A 20,897-nucleotide genomic window follows, 5' to 3' on the forward strand; every position below is an offset into this window, starting at 1 on the left:
ATTTCCTTAAAACAAAAGATACCCTCAAAAGGCATATTGCACATGATTAGCAAGATTCAGAAGGAAGTGGTTAAAGTTTCTTACATGGCTTATACCTATGCTTTTAGTTCTTGTTTTGTATAAGGAATGTTGCATGAGGATATTGGAAAAAACTTTAAAATTAAGAGTTGAAGGCGGAACCTGATCTATAAGGATCCATTATGTTGAAGCCAAAGAAGCAGGTCTAGCTATTCTAAGTAAGTAGGCTGGAGAGGTGTTTCTTAACTCTATCTGGGTTTTGTTTTCCATTTGAAGAAAAATTATTTTAAGCAATTACCATTTTTGATTACTGTAATGACTCCTGTGTCCAAAAATTAATTACGTTTCTAATTATTAAAATAGAAAAAAAATCTGTTCAAATTTTGTTATAAATAAAGACCCCAGACTTAACCTCAGTAATGCATTAGTTCTTAGCATAACTTTTGTATTTTCTGTTTCATAGGCTTTGTGATCTTTAACAGGATTATTTAAGCCTGAAATAATAGAGATACTATTTGGAGATCACTGTTTGACTAAGCCCTGAACATTTCCACGAATGTAGCCTTTAGAGAGAGAGGGTTCCTCAAGCTGTAGTTTCTTCCAGAGACATTGCTTGACTCCTCCTGGCCTCCCTTCATAAAGGATTTCTACATGGGCTGCATTTTAAGTGATCTTCTACTTTTGTATTTTTAGAAAATAATTCAAAATTTATAAATAGCAACTCTAATCTTAAACTGCTCTCCAGTATGTCCGCATTTTTATTCCAGAGAGAATTATTAATAAGTTGAAAACTGATTATATTTGACTTGAAATATTGACATTGATCTCTGGTATTACCTGTTTTTGAACGTACTGTTCTTTTAATGTACAAAATAGATGTTTTTTGTGAGGAAGTTTTTTTTTTTTCTCCTAAGCATTGTTACCAAAATAAGACTTATTGAATGGTAACTTTAATACTAGCTTCTTAATATTCATAGAAATATTTAGATATCTAGGCTGGTGTATTTAGTCCTTGAGCATTTGCAGAATTACTTATCTGAAACATAAATAAGCTGTTAGTGTTATGTTATTAATAGTGAGTGTTGACTGTCTAGGCACTGTACCAGTCAGTCCTATGGAGACATTCTCCCATTGATTGCTCACACCAGTCCTGTTTCCAAAGCCCCTGAATGGTTACATTCAGCTGTACTGTCTTTCAGCAAGTTATACTATTTGTATCAAATTGGTTAGTGAAATCTTGTAGGTAATAGTCTTTCTTGAAAGTTTTGGAATTGATGTTTTTTGATGCTTCATGAAAAAAATGAGTTTTGAGTTTTGGAACCAAAATAGTAGTTGCTCCATGCTGGGCAGTGTGTTAGACCTTTTATATTTAATTCTGTTGAACCTGTGAGATAAGTATTAGTCCAATTTTGCCATTGAAGTTACTAAGACTAAGGTGAATTTGTGTAAATTGCATGTAGAGCTTGGGATTCACTCTCTGGTCTGACTTCAAAGCCATGTTCTTTCTGGTACATAGCCTTGTGCATGAAGTTTTTTTTTGCCATTTTATCCATATAAAAATTTTCCAGGAGGAGGATTTTTGCCTTAAACAAAAGAATAAAACATGTTTCGTATTTATTTATAGAAAAGGATTTTTTTTGGGGAAAGTTATAAAGCATTTGCACACTAGAAAATGAGAAAGCTTTCATGAAGGAATGCAGGTCAGAAGACCTAGCTAGGTTAAACTCATTGCTTACCTCATCTTGATAGAGGAGATCTGGCTTCTTGCTATGTGGTTTTTCCATCTTCCTTCTACTTTGTCTTCTGTAAGAGAAAAATACTGATAAGTGACATTTATTATAGGTTATGTAAAATAATATATATGTGAAATTCCTTAAGATCTTAAGACTGAGCTAATTTTTTTTTTATTAATTATGCTACTGTTGCTTCAGGGAACTAAGCAGTAAGCTGAAACCAATTCTGTGATGTTTATAGTGCAGTCATTTATATTATCTGGAGAGTTGTTACCTACATTGCAGTTTATCCTGATTTCAATTTGACAATGTCTACATGTTCTTTTAAATTACTAGCTGAGTTGGTGAATTTTTGTTTCTGTTATTTTTAAAAACTGACAACATCCTTCTGCTTAAAAAAAATTCAGTGCTGTATTCTGCTTGCAGCCTGTATCTTAGCAGGGAACCCTTTGGAAACCCAGTCTCCAGAGAAAGTTTGAAAATGGGCATCTTGGCATAGGCTGCTGCCTGGTATTACTCAAAAAGAAGGGCTGTTCATTTCCAGCAGGTGTTAAGAGCTGAGTAAGGCCCATAGCATGGAAATACGATCATCTCTGCCCCTACAGAGTTACATATACCCTTTGGTTGTTTGAAATTACTTATTTGGTAGCTCTGTTTGATGTAACAAGAAACAGACTCCTAAGCCAAATTGAAACGCCTTTTGTATTATCTCTACTTAATTTCTTCTACCCCCAGTTGATTCTCTCTTACCTTAATCACATTATTATGAATAATTGAAGAGCTGATGATGCATTTTTCAGCCTAAGGTTTTCTGATGAGGACTAAAGCATCTGATAAAATTTCATGTTCATGATTTCAACTTCACAGCCAGTATCTATTCACTCAAAAGCTTTTATTAAATCTCTTCTTTCGGCCGGGTGTGGTGGCTCATGCCTGTAATCTCAGCACTTTGGGAGGCTGCGGTGGGGGGATCGCTTGAAGTCAGGAGTTCGAGACCAGCCTGGCCAACATGGCGAAGAAACCTAATCTCTATGGAAGATACAAAAATTAGCTGGGCGTGGTGTCATGCGTCTGTAGTCTCAGCTACTCAGGAGGCTAAGGCAGGGGAATCACTTGAACCCAGGAGGTGGAGGTTGCAGTGAGCTGAGATTGTGCCACTGCACTCCAGCCTGGGCAACAGAGAGAGACTCTGTCTTAAAATAAATAAATCTCTTCTTTTTTCATCTTGAGTCCCTTCTTCTCTCCAAATATCAGGCCCTCTTTTACTGTCTCCCTTAATTTTCACATTTTATTTGGTCCAGACAGTCTTGTATCTTAAAAAACAGTAATTCTCAAAATTTGAGTATTCTGCTTCTAAATGCCAGAGTCCCTGAAGAGTCTTAATTCTTCAATAAATGCATGGTAGAATAATGCCATTGCTAAACTGTATAAAAACAGGATTTTAAAACTAAAAATAAAACCACATTAATCTTGAATTTGCTAAAATTATGTTTTTGATTAGCTTGTTTTATGATACCTGGCCTACTGGGCCTCCCAAAGTGCTGGGATTACAGGCGTGAGCCACCACACCCGACTGGAAGAAGAGATTTAATAAAGCTTTTGAGTGAGGCCAGGTGCAGTGGCTCACGCCTGTAACTCCAGCACTTCGGGAGGCTGAAGTGGGAGGATCATGAGGTCAGGAGTTCAAGACCAGCCTGACCAACATGGTGAAACCTCCTCTCTACTGAAAATACAAAAACTAGCCTTGCATGGTGGCGCACACTTGTAATCCCAGCTACTCAGGAGGCTGAGGCAGGAGAATTGCTTGAACCCAGGAGGTGGAGGGTGCAGTGAGCCGAGATCACGCCACTGCACTTTAGCCTGGGCGACGGAGCGACACTCTGTCTCAAAAAAAAAAAAAAAAAAGAAAAGAAAAATAGTTAATAATGTGTGTATTTGGTGTTTTCTGTCAACAGGAAGAAGGTAGATAATGACTATAATGCCCTTCGAGAAAGACTCAGCACCTTGCCTGATAAATTGTCTTATAATATAATGGTATGTTTGGTGTGTTTCTTTTAAAGTAATAGTTGTTTCTTGTAAACATATTAACTATGTGTTGGTTCACAGAATGTCAGGCTGATGGACTGTGTCCAAGGTAACTATGTAGCAAGGAAGATTTGTTTTGTTTTACTTTATAAGAATACAGTAATTGTAGTAATTGTTGGTATTTACCTTTTTTTCAGAATATATATGGTGACACAAATGACATAAATATTAGCACAAAATTGGACATATTTCAAATGGAAACTTACTATATAAAAAATGTAATTATGACAGAAATATGGCACTAAGTCGTTTCTTGTTAGCCAGAGCAGGAATAGGCCACAATGTTTTGTAATTCACAGAATTAAACCTTAGGACATTGATTTTTATATAAAAACGTGCTGCTAATTTTTGTTTTAATGATCTTCACATCGACATAGTGATCTGTTCATGAGCCCTGGATTAGAGCCTTTCATTGCATGAATGTTCTTTCTTATGAAGACTTTGTTCTTTTATACTAGTCCAAGTATTTTGTATATATAGCTAGATAGATCCATTAAAGCTATTTGTTTACTAATTCCTGCTTTGCAAAAGTGGCTACTTTATTGAAAATAATTTTTAGTTTTCTTTATCAAAAGTATTTTGCATTGACAGTGTTTCACTACTAGTTGCTTTCACTTAGATTTGCAAGTGAATGAAAAGTATAAACATGCCGAGACAGTACTACTTTCTTTAAGAGCTATATGTAAATATGGTGTGGATTTATTTTCCTGTTTTAACATTGATTTATGAACATAAAGCAATTTTCTTTAGATTTTCTTAGTAAAATTTTAATATAGTGTTGAATTTCTGTGAAGCTGGCATTTTATTTTTCCCAATGTATAAATAAAAAAATTCAGTTATGTAAGGCTTTTAATGCAAAGTGTTTTATAAAATGTACTTTTCAGTGTTTTACGTTTTTTCCCTTTTTTCTTTTTTTTTAAACAATAGGTACCATTTGGCCCTTTTGCCTTCATGCCAGGAAAACTTGTCCATACTAATGAAGTCACTGTTTTACTGGGGGACAACTGGTTTGCAAAGTGCTCAGCAAAACAGGCTGTAGGTTTAGTTGAGCACCGGAAAGAACGTAGGTACCCATTTTAAATGATGTTTCTTTGTTGTATATGTATCCATTCACAGATTGCCAAGCTGAAGGGCTGTTTCTTACCAAAAGTACCTTCCGTGATCTATGAATCCAGGCTGTTTGTGATTCTGTTGAATTGTAGGTAGTTTGAGTAGAACCAACATTTGAGAATGAGCTGGAGAATGGAGCATCCGGGTTGGAAATGTCACCTACATTGGCATGTTTTCAGAAGTTACAAAGTTTCAAAGTCATTATGTGATTTTGTAGTTAGAAGTTGGGAAGACATAAAAATTGGAGTCATTTTATACCTTATAATTTTGTTTAGTTGCTATTATAGACTTATTTTTGCACTTAATACTTTAGTACACAGAAATAATGTGTTTTCTCCTTAGTGAACTAAGAGAAATACCTGTTTACGTAAGTAGACAATTCTTAAAAATGCTTTTTGGTTTGGAAAAAAAACCATATTTTCATTTGATAGAGGAGACCAGGTGTGAAAAGGTGCTACCTACAACAGCACCCTTATCCTTTTTCAGTTGTTTGAGTTCTCTGCATCCCTTTATTAAGGCAGCTCTTGAGTTTTGTTTATCCGTGCTATTATCTGTAGGTGTATAGAAGCCTACATACACACACACAACACACACTACACATTTTGCAGTTGGATGAGCTAGCTTGGGTTCTAGCTTAGTTATATTTTAAAATTAGGTTCAGTTTATAATCTGTTGTTATTTCTGTAATACGTATTTAGATTGAGAGTATAATATCCGCCCTACCTGCTTTTTAACCTTTTAGTTAAATGTGTATTTGAAAATAAATGATGGGAAGATCCTTTTTTATAAATAAGGTCATACTAAACAGAAAACAGCTGAGTTTTCTAAAGCTGAACTTGATTTCACTTATACATGAATGAGTACTAGAGAACTCATTTACTCAGTGAAATTCTGGGAACTATATTTGGAGACTCTAATTGCAAATCAACTCCTATAAGTTTATAATTGATATATATTTTGATCTTTTGTGACACTAATCAGAATCTTATTGTTAGGCCTGTATGTAATTTCTGGCAATGATAAATCTTTTGGCTTTGCTGCATTATTTTTGTCATGTATATTAGCGAAAGAGAATGGGCATACTTTTTTCTTAAAGACCTTACTGAAGACGAAGCCTCTCTTTATATACTGAAGTAGCTCTGATGTTATGAAATGAATCCATAGCCTGTTGAAGTTTGTTCACATTGATTTTCATATTTCAGTGAAAAAAATCTTTATAATTAGTTATAACTTAAAATATTAATGGGAATACTTTTACTACAATAGAATAGAGCTCTAGAGTAGAGAAACATGTTTTTGTAAATCACTTTCTAGTAGTTAAATATGATTTTGGAAAGTGACCAAACATAGATGACTTTTGGGATCAATATTTATCTAAAATAATTTTCAAAGTACATATTTCCTGTTACAATAAATTCTAGGCCGGGCGCAGGGGCTCATGCCTGTAATCCCAGCACTTTGGGAGGACAAGGCAGGTGGATCACCTGAGGTCAGGAGTCCGAGACCAGCCTGACCAACGTGGTAAAACCTCGTCTCTACTAAAAATACAAAAATTAGCCGGGCGTGGTGGTGTGTGCCTGTAGTCCCAGCTACTTGGGAGGCTGAGACAGGAGAATCACTTGAACCCAGGAGGTGGAGGTTGCAGTGAGCTGAGATTGTGCCACTGCACTCCAGCCTGGGCAACAAAGCGAAATTTTGTCTCAAAAAAAAAAAAAAATTACATAAAGCTCTTTTATTCACATGGTTTTATAATTTATACCCGAAGAAAATACTTAGGTATATTGTTGTACTTAACATTTATTAAGAAAAGGTACTTTATTTTTCTTAAGGCAGAGGAAATATAACCAGTTAAACACATAGTCATCTATGTCATGGTTGATTGGGGTAATTGGGGAAGGTCTGAGTTACAACACGGGTCATGATTTGTTTAGCCAGCACCACAGTCAGGACATGGAATAGGATACAAGATACTGCTCTCAGGACTCAGCTCCTATCAAAACCTCCCTCACACTGCCCCTTGGTGGTCACACCCTACTGCTGCCTCTAAGGATTGACGACTTCATGTCTGTGTCTTTTGAGATTAGCGTCTTCACTTGCTGTAACGCCTCATCCAGGTGGTTCTGTGTATTCAAAGTTCATTTCTTTTATTGCTGAGGAGTGTTCCGTTACATGCATGTCTATTAAATGCACGTACAGCAGTTTTTCCATTCACCTTTTGAGGGACATTTGGGTGCTTCCATTTTTTGGCGATTAGGAACAGAGCTGCTGTAAGCCTTTGTGTACAGGTTTTTGTGCGAACATACATTTTTATTGCTGTTGGTAAATACCTACAAGTGAGATTGTTAGATCATATGATAAATGTATGTTCAATTTTTAAGAGACTACCAAGCTGTTTTCCAAAGTGGCTGTATGATTTACATCTCTTTCAGCAGTGTGTGATAGTGGTATCTTTGCGTCTCTACCAGCCCTCAATATTGTCAGTTTAAGAAGTGTAGCCATTTGAATAGGTGTATAGTGATTTTAGTTTGCATCATTGCCTAATGATGTTGAGCATTGATTCATGCACTTATTTTATCTTTGTGTCCTCTTTTACCTGTTGAACTCTTTTGCCCATTTTAAAATATTGGGTTATATATGCTTTTTTTTTTTATTTTTTGAGATGGAGTCTCACTCTGTCACCTAGGCTGGAGTGCAGTGGGGCGATCTTGGCTCACTGCAACCTTAGCCTCCGAGGTTCGAGCAATTCTCCTGCCTCAGCCTCCTGAGTAGCTGGGATTACAGACGTGCGCCACCATGCCCGGCTAATTTTTTTGTACTTTTAGTAGAGATGGGGTTTCACCATGTTGGTCAGGCTGGTCTTGAACTCCTGACCTCAGGTGATCCACCCGCCTCAGCCTCCGAAAGTGCTGGGATTACAGGCGTGTGCCATCGCACCTGGCCTGGGTTATATATTTTCTTTCTTTTTTTTTGAGATGGAGTCTCACTCTGTCGCCCAGGCTGGAGTGCAGTGGCGCGATGTCGGTTCATCGCAACCTCCGCCTCCCGGGTTCAAGTGATTCTCCTGCTCAGCCTCCTGAGTAGCTGAGATTACAGGTGCGTACCACCACGCCCGGCTGATTTTTGTATTTTTAGTAGAGACAGGGTTTCACCATGTTGGTCAGGCTGGTCTTGAACTCCTGACCTCATGATCTGTCTGCCTTGTGGTCCACCCACCTTGGCCTCCCAAAGTGCTGAGATTACAGGTATGAGCCACCGCACCCCGCTGCATCATATATTTTCTTACTGTCGTTTTGAGAGTTTTTTTTTTTAAATATATTCTGGATTTATGTTAAATAGGTGATTTGCAAATATTTTCTCCCACTTTGCATCTTGTCTTTTCATTCTCTTAACAGTGTCTTTCCAGAGCAAGTTTTTAATTATGAAGTTCAGCTTTTAGCTTTTTTTAATGGATCATATGTGTGGTGTCATATCTAAGAGCGCTTTACCTAACCTTAGTTGTTGAAGATTTTCTTCTGTGTTTTCTTCTGAAAGTTTTATACTTTGATATTTTACAATTAGATCTGTGATTGATTTTAAGTTAATTTTTGTTCGAGGTGTGGGGTTTAGGTCACGGTTCATTTTTCTTGCATATGGATGTCCAGTTGCTCCAATACTATGTTGAAAATACTGTTCTGTCTCCATTGAAATGACTTTGCACCTTTGTCAAAATGAATTGGCAACAAGACCATCTTAGATACCACACTAGGATGGTTATAATAAAAAAGACAGTAACACTTGTTGGTGAGGATGTGAAAAAATTGGAACCCTCATTCATTGCTGGTGGGACTGTAAACTGGGGAAGCCACTTTGGAGAACAGTTTGGAATTTTTCAGCAAGTTAAACATTGTGTTTTACTGTGATCTAGCAGTTCCACACCTAGATAGTATTCTACCCAAGTGAAATAAAAATGTATGTCCACAAATACTTGTACATGAATATTAAGAGCAGCACTGCTTATAGTAGCCGAAACATGGAAACAACCTAAATGTCTATCAACTAATAACAGGTGAATAAGTGTCATACATCCATACAGTGGAATGTTGTTTGGCAATAAAAAGATGTGTACCTTGAAAACATTAGAATAAATTAAAGAAACCAGTCACAAAAGACCACATATTGTATGATTCCATTTACATGAAATATTCAGAAAAGGTAAATTTATAAAAGAAAGGAGAGTAGTGGCTGCTTAGGGCCAGGAAGGTGTGAGAGAGAATGGGGAGTGACTGCTAAAGAGTATGGAGATTTTTAGGGGCAATGAAAATATAAAAATACAGATTTTGGTAATGGTTGCACAACCCTTTGAATATACGAAAACCATCAAATTGTGCATTTTAAATGGGTGAATTGTATGGTATGTGAATTATAACTTAAATTGTTAAAAAACGAATGAGCCATTTTGTGTAATTGTGTTTTTGGACCATCTATTCTGTTTCTTTATCTATGTGTCTGTCTCTTTGCTGATGCCACTCTGTTTTGATTACTGTAGCATTATAGTGTTCCTTACAGTGTTACTTAAAGTTGTTAGTACGGGTGCTCTAAGTTTATTCTTTCCAAATTGTTTTGGCTGTTCTACCTCCTTTGCCTTTCCATATACATTTTAGAAACCACTCGCTTATGTTTACAAAAACTCCTAGTGGGATTTTGATTGGAATCGCACTAAATCAACACATTAATTTGGGGAGAATTGACCTCTTAACTATTAAATCTTCCAGTGTGTAAATACTTACAGCCTGTAAATACAGTGTATCTCTGTATTTAGGACTTCTTTAATCAGTTTTGTAGTTTTTGAGCATACAGGTCATATGCGTTTTGTTAGGTTTATATCTAAGTGTTTCACCTTTTGTGGAGCTGTTGTAAATGATGGCATTTAAAAATTTTGTTTTTCAAGTGTTCTAGTATATAGAAATAACTCTTTTTAAAAAAGAATTAACATTGTATCCTCCATTCATGCTGACCACATTTGTTCTCTGAACTTTTTTGGGGTAGATTCCATGGGATTTTCTATGTAGACAATCATGCCTTTTGTAAATAGCTCCTATTTTTTTTATTCCTTTCCAAGGTGTATACACTTCATTTCTTTTTCTTGCCTTACTTCCTTGGCTAGGACTTGCAGTATAATATTGAATAGGAGTGGTAAGAGTAGGTAGGTGTCTTTGTCTTGAAACTGATCTTCTGGGGAAAAATTTGGCATTTTATTGTTAAGTGTGTGTTAGCTGTAGGTTTTTTTAAAAAATTAATACTCCCTATAAGTTTAGGGAACTTTCTACCTGGTTCTAATTTGCAGCTTTTTTTAAATGAAAATATGTTGAATTTTGTCCAATGTATTTTCTGCATCTATTGATATGATCTTGTAGTTTTTCTTCTGTATCTGTTAATGTGGTGGATTATATTGATTGATTTTTCTTCCCTGGATGAACCGCATTTGATCATGGTGTATTCTTTCATGTATTACTGGATTTGATACATTGAGCTTTTTTTGTTTAATATTTGCATGGCGTATATTTTTCCATTTCTTTTACTTTTATGCTAACTATATCATATTTAAAGTGGGTTTCTTTTTTTTGTTTTTTTGAGACAGAGTCTTGCTCTATTGCCCAGGCTGGAGTGCAGTGGCCTGATCTTGACTCACTGCAACCTCCACCTCCCAAGTTCAAGTGGTTCTCCCGCCTCAGCCTCCCAAGTAGCGGGGATTACAGGCGAGTGCCACCATGCCCAGCTGACCTTTGTATTTTTTATAGAGATGGGGTTTCACCATGTTGGCTAGGCTGATCTCAAACCCTTGACCTCAAGTGATCTGCCTACCTTGGCCTCCCAAAGTGCTAGGTTTACAGGCGTGAGCCACTGCGCCTGGCCTAAAGTGAGTTTCTTATAGGCAGCATGGATCTTTCCTTTTTAATTGATTCTGATAATTTCAGTCTTTTAATTGATGTATTTAGACCATTTACATTTAATGTAATATGTTTGGATTCAGGTTTGGCATTCTCCCCCTGTTTTTGTTCCTCTTGTTACCCTTTCTTGTCCTCTTTTAGATTATTTAATATTTTTAGTATCTTATTACTCTGTTGTTGCTGAAATAGGAACTTCTTAAAGTATTTTTAATGTTACAAATTAGGGATTAATGTATTTCACGTGAACTTAAAAGTTTTACTCTAAATACTTGCTTTGAGATTTGCTGAATTCTTTTTTAGGTTAGAGAGCAATTTTTGGCTTAGAAAGGAGTACATCTTCAATGAGACTAAGTGAAAAGACCAGGATTTAATCAGAGGTTTCTACAGTATAGACAAGTTTTTGGTAATTTTGTTTCTGCATGTCTCTGTAATCTACTTTTGAACACCGGTATATAGAATGACTTGAAATTCTAGTATCCAGGCACCATGTCTTAGAATTTTTGGCTGTGACAACAGGCATTTGGCCACATTTCTAGTCATTAGTCCAGTGATTAATGTTAAACAGTTTTACTTATAGGATGATCTTAATAGATTTTCCTTTCAAAGATAATGTGGGGAGAATTATTTTACCGTGTGTCTTTTGTTCAGAATTGTATCTGACACATTTATTTTATCTTATTTTTACTTTTGTCTTAAAAATGCATACTTAGTCTTCATTTTTACAATAAAGTTATTTTTATTAAATGGAAGAGTGGACGTGAAGGGATAAGAGCATGAACTAGGGGTAATGGCTATAGGCTTAGAGAAGAGATCAGAAGCAGGAAGAATTTCTGAGCCTGATAGGACTTGGCAACTGATTGAATGTGAAGGTTGAGGGGAAGCATTGGATGAGCGGTGACCTAGAGGCAATGTTGTTAACATAATCAAGTAAGTTTGTAGATCACTGCACACTGCTTTCCCTCTACCAGAGAGTAAAATGCACATAGGCACGTTACTTAGAAGCCCTGTAATGAAAAATATCCCTTTAGTCTTGTTTAATGTTGTGGTTCCCAAACTTACTTGATTTTGAGAAACTTTTAAAATGTAATGTCTGTTATCTTACAGAGCATTCTAAAGAAAATCTTGATTTAGGAATACATTTTTAGGCAGATTTCAGAAGAAAGTGGGTGCTAAGATGTTAGCACCGAATACAGCTTTTTTTTTTAAGTGATAGGAGAAGAAAGATTGTATGAGGTGCATCAGGTCATTCACAAGATGGGCTTTTTTAAAAATTTTTTTTTAGTAGGTTATATATGGACATGATACAAAATCTAAAGGATATTTATTAAAAAACAACTATGCTTCCTTTTCTTGTTCTTTAACATCCAGTTTACCTCCCTGGAGGCATCGCTGTTATCAGTATCTTACTCATTATTCTAGGGATATTCTGTGCATTTACAGCCATAGACTTATGCATTCCCACCCCACCCTATACACCTCCACTCAAATTGTAGGCACACTTTTATTTTTTTGTTTTGGCAGCTTGCTGTCTTATTCTTTTCATGGCTATATAGTATTATATTATAATCTATTTAGCCAGTCCTTTACTGATAGGCCTTTAGATCATCTTCCTTTTTTTTTGCTGTTAAAATCAATGCTGCAGTGAATAACCTCTGTGTGTATGTGTGTGTGTGTGTGTGTGCGTATCATTTGTACTTGTGTGTATCTGTAGGATAAATGACTTAAGATACAATTGCTGGCATGAAGTGAAGTAGATTTTTAACTTTGACAGTGCTGGCTTTAGCAGACTGACTACACCTTTGCCAACCCAATGTGTTTGCAAACTTGTTTTGAAACTGATACCTTATTGTAGGCCCCCTGGCACTGCTAACTAGCTAACTTACTGTCTTTTCTTCCTTTTCCTCCCCTCCCCTCCCTTCTCTTCCCCTCATTCACATGGTTGGTCAGCTATAACCACCATCCATCTCCAGATATTTTTCATCTTCTCAAATTAAAACTGTACCAGTTAGGTGATAACTCCCCATTTTTTCCTTCCTCCCCCCATCCCCTGGTAACCACTATTCTACTTTGCATATGAATTTGGCTATTCTAGATACCTTACATAAGTGGAATCCTACAGCATTTGTCCTTTTGTGTCTGGATTATTTCACATAGCATAATGTTTTCTAGGTTCATCTGTGTTGTAGCACGTGTCAGAATTTCCTTTTTTTTAAGGATGAACAATATTTTATTTTGTGAATAATGTGAATTATTCTGTTCGCTATTGTGAATAGTGCTGCTATGAATATAGGTATGCAAATATTTATTTAGTTCCCTGCTTTAAATTATTTGGGGTGTATATCTGAAAGTGGAATTGCTGGATCATATGGAAATTCTGTGGATTTTTTTTTTTTTTTTTTGAGGCAGGGTCTCACTCTGTTGCCCAGGCTTGGAGTGCAGTGGTGCAATCTTGGCTCACTGCAGCCTCCGCCTCCCAGGTTCAAGAGCCTTCCTGCCTCAGCCTCCTGAGTAGCTGGGACTACAGGTGTGTGCCACCATGCCCGACTAATTTTTGTATTTTTAGTAGAGACAGGGTTTCACCATGTTGGCCAGGCTGATCTTGAACTCCTGACCTCAGGTGATGCATCTGCCTCAGTCTCCCAAAGTGCAGGGATTACAGGTGTGAGCCACCACGCCCGGCCCTATGTTGTATTTTTTAAGGAACCTCCATTCTGTCTTTCACAGCAGCTGTACCATTTTATATTCTCAACACCAAAATACAAGGAATCCAGTTTTCCCACATTCTTGTCAACACTTGTTACTATATTTTTTATATATAAAATAAATATATTTTGAAGTGGCATATCATCAAGGAATATAGTTTGAAGTGGATTTGAAGTGATATATCAGCAGGGTTTTGATTTGTATTTCGTCAGTGATTATGTTGAGCATCTTTTCATGTGTTTATTGGCCACATATATATCATCTTTGGAGAAATGTCTATTCAAGTCTTTTGCCCATTTTTTATTTGGGTTGTTTGTTTTTCTTGTTCAGTTGTAGTTCTTTATATATTCTGGATATTAGTCCCTTATCAGAAGTGTAATTTGCAAATATTTTCTCCTGGTCTGTTGGTTGCCCTTTTACTTTCTTCTTTTTTTTTTTGTCTTACTTAAAAAAAAAAATAGCTGCCAGGTAGAGTGCCCTTTTACTTTCTTGATAATGTTGTTTGATGCACAAAAATTTTTAATTTTCACTGTCCAGTTAGTGTTTTTTTGTTTTTGCCTATGCTTTTCATGTCATATCTAAGAAATTGTTGCCAAATGTCATGAAGCAGCTTCCCTGTGTTTTTTTTTTGAGTTTCCTAGATTTAGCTTTCATTTAGGTTGCTGTATCCATTTTATATATGCTTGTAAGGTAAGGGTCCAACTTTATTCTTTTGCATGTGGTTCCAGTTTTCTCAACATGATTTGCTGAAAACACTGTCCTTACCTTTTTGAATGGTTTTTACACTCTTGTCAAAAATCATTTGGTCATACATTTATGAGGTCTTATGTCTGAGCTTTGTATTCTATTTTTTGGTCCGTAAGTCTGTATTTATGTTGGTACCACATTATTTTGATGAGGGTAGCTTTATAGTAAGTTTTGAAAACAGAAAGATGAGACTTACAACTTAGTTTTTCTTTTTAAATATTGTTTTGGTTATTGGGGAACCCTTGAGACTCCATGTGAATTTTAGAATGGGCTTTTCTGTTTTTGCAAAAAAAAAATTACTGGATTTTACTAGGAGTTGCACTGAGTCTGTCGGTTGCCATGGGTAGTATTGACATCCTAATTATTAAATATATTCACTCCGTGGACATAGGATATCTATTTATTTGTGTCTTATTTGTTTTAGCAACACTTTATAGTTTTTAGTGTGCAAGTCTTGCACCTTCTTAAGAATTTAGTCCTTTTGGTTCTAGTTTAAATGAATTGCTTATAAATTTCCTTTTTAGATTGCTCATTGTTAGTGCATAGAAATGCAATTGATTTTTGTGTGTTGATTTTGCATCCTGCAACTTTGCTGAATTTTTTTTATTAGCTTTACCAGGGTGTTTTGTGTGTGTGTGTGTGTGTGTGTGTGTATGTGTATGTGTATGTGTATGTGTATTCTTTAGGGTTTTCTACATATTACATATAAGATTGTATCATATGTTGGTAGTAGAGAGAACTTGACTTCTTTCCAATTTGGAGGCTTTTTATTTGTTTTTCTTGCTTAATTGCTCTAGCTAGAACTTCTAGTATGTTGTTGAATAGACATGTTCATAGTGAGCATCCTTGTCTTATTCCCAGTCTTAGGGGAGAGACTCGCAGTCTTTCATCATAGAGTGTGATGTCAGTGTGGGGTTTTCATATATGGCCTTTATTATGTTATGGAAGTTCCCTTCTGTTTCTAATTTATTGAGTTTTTTTTTTAATCATGAAAGGTTGTTGGATTTTGTCAAAGGCTTTTTTGGGTTCAATCGAGATTACCATGTTTTTTCCTCTTCATTCTGCTAATGTAGTATATTACATTGATTTTTATATGTTGAACCCATCCTTGATTCCAGGGTGTGGCAGAGATCATTCTTGGTCATGATGTATCATTCTTTTAATACGCTACCGTATTTAGTTTGCCAGCATTTTGTTGAGGATTTTTATATGTATATTCATAAGAGAAATTAGCCTGTAGTTTTCATATTTTTATCTGGCTGGCCTCACAGAATGTGTTCCCTCCCTTTTCATTGTTTAGAAGAGTTTGAGAGGATTGGTGTTAATTCTTTGAATGTTTGGTAGAATTCATCTGTGAAAGCATCTCTTCTTGGTCCTTTCTTTGTTGGGAGGTTTTTGATTACTGATTCAATATGCTACTTGTTACAAGTCTATTCAGATTTCAGTTTTGGTAGTTTGTGTTTTTCTAGGAATTTGTCTATTTTATCTAAATGATCAAACTTGTTGGCATTCAGTTGTTTGTACTATTTCTGTATAATCCCATTAATTTCTGTAATAGTTTTTATTGTTCCACTTTTGTTTGTGATTTTAGTGATTTGAATCTTCTCTTTTTTTCTTAGACAGTCTAATAAAGATTTGTCAATTTTGTTGATCTTTTAAAAAACCAACTTTTGGTTGCATTAATTTTTCAGCATTTTATAAAAATTCTGTTTTGTTTATCATCCTCTAATCTTTGTTATTCCTTTATTCTGTTAGCTTTGGGTTCAGTTTACTCTTTCTTTTTTTTCCAATTTCTTAAAGTGTACAGTGAAGTTACTGATTTGAAGTATTTCTTTTTTTTTGATGTAGGTATTTACAGCTATAAGTATCTTTCTCAGCATTGCTTTGCTGCATCCCATACATTTTTGTTGAGTTTTCATTTTTGTTGGTCTCAGGGTATTTTCTCTTTTCTTTTGAGACAGAGTCTCACTCACTCTGTTGCCCTGGCTGGAGTGCAGTGGTGCAATATCGGCTCACTGTAACTTCCATCTCCCGCGTTGAAGGGATTCTTCTGCCTCAGCCTCCCTAGTAGTTGGGACTACAGGTGAGGGCTACCATGCCTGGCTAATTTTTGTATTTTTAGTAGAGTCGGGGTTTCACCATGTTGTCCAGGCTAGTCTTGAATTCCTGGCCTCAAGCAATCTGCCTGCCTCGGCCTCCTCAAGTGCTGGGACCCACTGTGCCCAGCCATATTTTTTAATTATGCCTATGATTTCTTCTTTGACCCATTGACAGATTATTTTGTAAAATTTTCATATATTTATGACTTTTTCCAATTTTCCTTCTATTAATGATTTTTAATGTTATTGAGCATTCCAGTTAGAAAAGATACTTTATATGATTTCAATCTTGTTAAATTTTTTGAGACTTATTTTGTGGCCTCTCATATGACCTATCCCAGTGACTGTTCCATGTTTCCCTTAGAAGGTGTGTATTTTTCCTGTTGTTGGGTGGAGGTTTCTATATATGTCTATTAGGTCTAATTGGTCTTTAGTAGTGTTCATGTTCTTTATTTCCTTCTGGCTGTTCTGTCCTTTATTGAAAAGGGGATATTCATGTCTCCAGCTATTATGGTGAAATAATTTCTCCCTTCTGTTGTGTACATTTTTGCTTTGTACATTTGAGCTCTGTTAGGTTTGTATGTATTTATAATTGTTGTATCTTGATAGATTGAACCTTTTATCAGTGTGAAATATCCTTTGTCTCTTGTGACTTTTTAAATTTAAAGTCTATTTTGTCTGATACTACTATAGCTACTTCATTTCTTTTTTGGTTACTATTGGTATGGAATATCTTTTTCATTCCTTCACTTTCAACCTATTTGTGCCCTTAGATCTACAAGTGAGTCTCTTATAGACAGTATATAGTTGGATCCTTTTTTTAAAACAATTGATTCTGCCAATTTATGCTTTTTGATTGGGAAGTTTAATCTGTTTACATGTATAGTAATTACTGATGGGGGAAAGACTTTTGCTATTTTGTTATTTTCTGCATGTTTTATAGCTTTTTTTTGACTAATTTCTATATTACTGCCTTCCTTTGTGTTTGATTTTTTTTTTATGGTGAATGGTTTTGATCTCCTTTTCACTTCTTTTTAAAATATAGGTATTTTCTTTGTGGTTACCATGGCGATTACATAGAACATCCTAAGGTTATAAAATGTATTTTGAATTTATACCAACTTAACTTCAATCACATACAGAGGCTTTATTCCTGTTCAGCTCCTTCACCTCTTTATATTATTTGTGTCACAAATTACATCTTTATACATTGTGTCTCCATTAATATAGATGTACAGTGATTTGTATTCATTTTTCTGTATCACATAGAAAAGAAAAAAGTGGAGTTACAAACCAAAATGACAGTAATACTTATTTTTGCCTATGTGTTTACCTTTATCAGAGATCTGTGTTTTCATATAGCTTTGAGTTACTGTCTTCATTTCTACCCGAAGAACTTCCTTTAGCATTTCTTGTATTGCAGGGCTAGTGGTGAGGAATGCCCTCAACTCTTGTTTATCTGGGAATGTCTTAAATTTCCCCTCATTTTTAAAAGACTGTTGTTTTGCTAAACATAGAATTCTTGGATGAAGTATTTTGTTTCTCTCTCAGCACTTTTTAAATATATGTCATCCCATAGCCTTCTGTGCTTCAGGGTTTCTGCTGAGAAATCTGATAATCTTATTGAAGATTTCTTGTTTGTGATGAGTTGTTTTTCTCTTGATGCTTTCAAGATTCTCTCTTTGTTGCTGTTCAACAGTTTGATTATAGTGTGTCTTGGTGTGGGTCTGGGTTTATCCTACTTGGATTTCGTTGAGCTTCTTGGATTTGTAGATTCGTACCTTATCAAGCAATGTGTATGCTCTTGAGTATCTCCAATAAGGCATTTCAAAATACACATTTATGATTTTAGTTTATGATAGATGTATATAGCTTTAAATAACCACAAACCATCTTAAGACGTTATTTAAAAAAAAGAGCAGCATTCACTTATCCCTTTTGGCTCACAGTTCCCATTCCTCAGATGTAATTACTTTCTGTTTTTGGCTGTTTTTACTCTGCTCTTTTTATTCATATTTTCCAGTGGTTGGCATATCCTGTTTTTGTTTACTTCTTTTTTTTTAATTTTATGTATTATTAACTACCTGTCTATAATTTAAGAGGACCATGTAGCATTTTTACATGTCCTCCCTGTCTCTGCTTCTCTAATCTTTTTGCTATTGTTGTATCACAATTTTTGTTGAATCAGTATTCATGCTTAGATATTATGTAATTCCATTTTGTTCTTGTACAGGCTTTTAGTTGAATTTAACTGCTTTTTTTGTTGCATAGTTTTCTATGTGTCTGTCATTAATTCAGTCAGATACTTTTTTTGTTGTTAGAAATTTTACTGCTGGAGTCTTTCATTGTCTCGCTTCAATTTGGACTGGCTTCTCTCCTGATCAAAGGAGAGCCGTCTTCCTGATGTCTTCTTACCCTGTTTTTGCCTTTTATTTATTTCCTGTTTTCTGTTTCCCAAAGCACCCTTTTTTCAGGTTCTATTTAGTTTGTTGGAATATTGCTTTAAGTAACTTTTGGGAACCTGCTCGGAGGTACTTCTTTGAATTTTTATGTATCTGAATAACTCTTATATTCCTTATACTCCTGCTTCTTATTGTTAAGTAGACTGTTTAGAATTCTAGGTCTTAAGTAATTGTTGCCCTCAGAATTTTGGATACATTATTCTGTTACCTCCTGTCTTTAAGTGTTGCTATTGAAAATCTTGATGCTATTTTCGTTTTCTTTGTATATAACTTCTTTTTTTGTTTTTAAAGCTTTGAGGTTCCTTTTTGGTCTTTATTCCCCATGATCTGGAATACAACAGTGGTACACCTTGAAGCCGTGCTATGGATCCTTTAAAATTTGTTTGCTAGTGCTTAGTAGGCCTTTTTTGAGTGGAGGCTTAAGTCCTACAGCCATGGGAAATTTATATTATTAATTTGAAAATTTCCTTTTCTTGTTGCCTATTTGTTTGTCCTTGTTGTAATTTTTGAAGTGATTTCTTCTGCATACTCTTTTAAATCATGTATTGACTTTAAAATTTTCCTGTACATAGTTTCATTTCTGGAAGCACTTTTTTTTGTTCTTTGGCTGTTTCTTTGTTACAGCATCCTGTTCTTGTTTCATGGATGGAGGGTCTTTTTTTTAAGGAGTATTTGTTTTTTCTTTTAAAGTTTTCATCTTTAAACATTTCCTCCATGTTTCTTTTTTCTTCTCCCTCTTTTCTCTCTTGCTCTCTTTTTTTGGTCTCTAGCATTAATGTTCAAGAATTTCTTCAAATGTCTAGTGATCCTTGGCTAACCATTTATACTTGAGTTGAGTACTGTCAGGAAGCTCTGTGTGCATAGGCAAGGTTTGTTGACTGATAGGTATTTTTTGTAGGGATTTAAGGTAGCAAGCTGATTTTTTTTTTTTTTTTAATTTGAGCAATCTTTAAGTATCAGCAGATTCTACAAAAGAGTCTTCTGATCTTCTTCATCTAGTGTTCTGAGAACCAGGCTGGGCGTTTCAAGGTTCAGTATGTTCACTTGGAATTAATCCTCCTGGTTTCACTAAGACATTTTCTATTCTCTTTCCACTTCCCTATTCCCTACCATCTCTACAAACCACTCTAAGCTGTGAATCTTTTGTTTAAGCAAGAAAGGAGAAACCTTTCTTGTGAGATTAGGGTTTGGGGACCTGTTCTTTTCAAACTTTTATCTAGATCTTTGGTTAAAGTTCACTCTTCTTTTGGAAATACTCTCAAGTGAATTGCCTTTTCCAGGTCCGATATCCCAGATCGACTTGTAGCAGCTTTTCCCTGCCACAGTTAGGTTCCATTTTTTTCTGTTGTGCAAAGTCCATTATCAGTTGTGCAGTTTCCAAAATTTGGTTGACATTTCTTGTCTATTTTCTCTTCAAATGTATTTGTCTTTATGGGTTTATGCCTTTAAAAATTTCTAAGGTATAGGGGAAAGGCAAATACTAAGTACGTGTATTCAATGTGCTATTTTAAAGCAGAAGTCCAAACCTTTGTACTGGTTTAAGAAGGAGTACATCCTGTCCAGAGGTTTGTGAGTATTTCCACCAGGGGGCACGTCCTGTTGAAGCTGTCGAAAGAATATTTAAAAATTCCAGCACACAAAAGAAACGAGGTTGAGAATAGAGTGGTCACAAAGGATTCAGTAGAGAATTGCATATTTACAGGCTTCATACTATTCAGTACATATGAATATATGGCTAAGTAAAAAAGACTCCTTTCACGAATGATGTTCATAACTTTTATTAGTGTTTTGCAAATAATTTTTATTACATCTGCAATTCTGTTCCTTTCAAATATATACAATTCTACAAACTGTTAACTAAATGTTTCTAAATATTTGGTCTTACTTAGTGAGTAGGCATATCGTTTATCTTTAGGTGAAAATGACTGCTTAAGTTCTTATGAGGTTTTAAATTTTCTTTTTTGGTTTAAACATGTCTTTGGAATTTGCACTGTTAATTTGCTTTAAGTCTCC

At 35.3% G+C, this 20,897-nt stretch overlaps 1 protein-coding gene across 6 annotated transcripts in view; it reads left to right on the forward strand.

Moving 5' to 3' along the window:
* Positions 1-20,897, forward strand: part of URI1 (URI1 prefoldin like chaperone) — a 92,644-nt gene that overhangs the window by 58,239 nt on the left and 13,508 nt on the right. For 5 of the 6 annotated variants that reach the window (XM_055104388.2, XM_055104385.2, XM_055104390.2 and 2 more), the window contains 2 exons: positions 3,707-3,785; positions 4,764-4,899. In XM_055104388.2, the coding sequence (XP_054960363.1) occupies positions 3,707-3,785; positions 4,764-4,899 (215 nt within the window). The remainder of the gene's footprint in view (positions 1-3,706; positions 3,786-4,763; positions 4,900-20,897) is intronic. The other variant, XM_055104386.2, reaches the window with a different exon arrangement.

Source organism: Pan paniscus, chromosome 20 (genome assembly GCF_029289425.2).
Source record: "Pan paniscus chromosome 20, NHGRI_mPanPan1-v2.0_pri, whole genome shotgun sequence".
NCBI classification, from domain to species: Eukaryota; Metazoa; Chordata; class Mammalia; order Primates; family Hominidae; genus Pan; species Pan paniscus.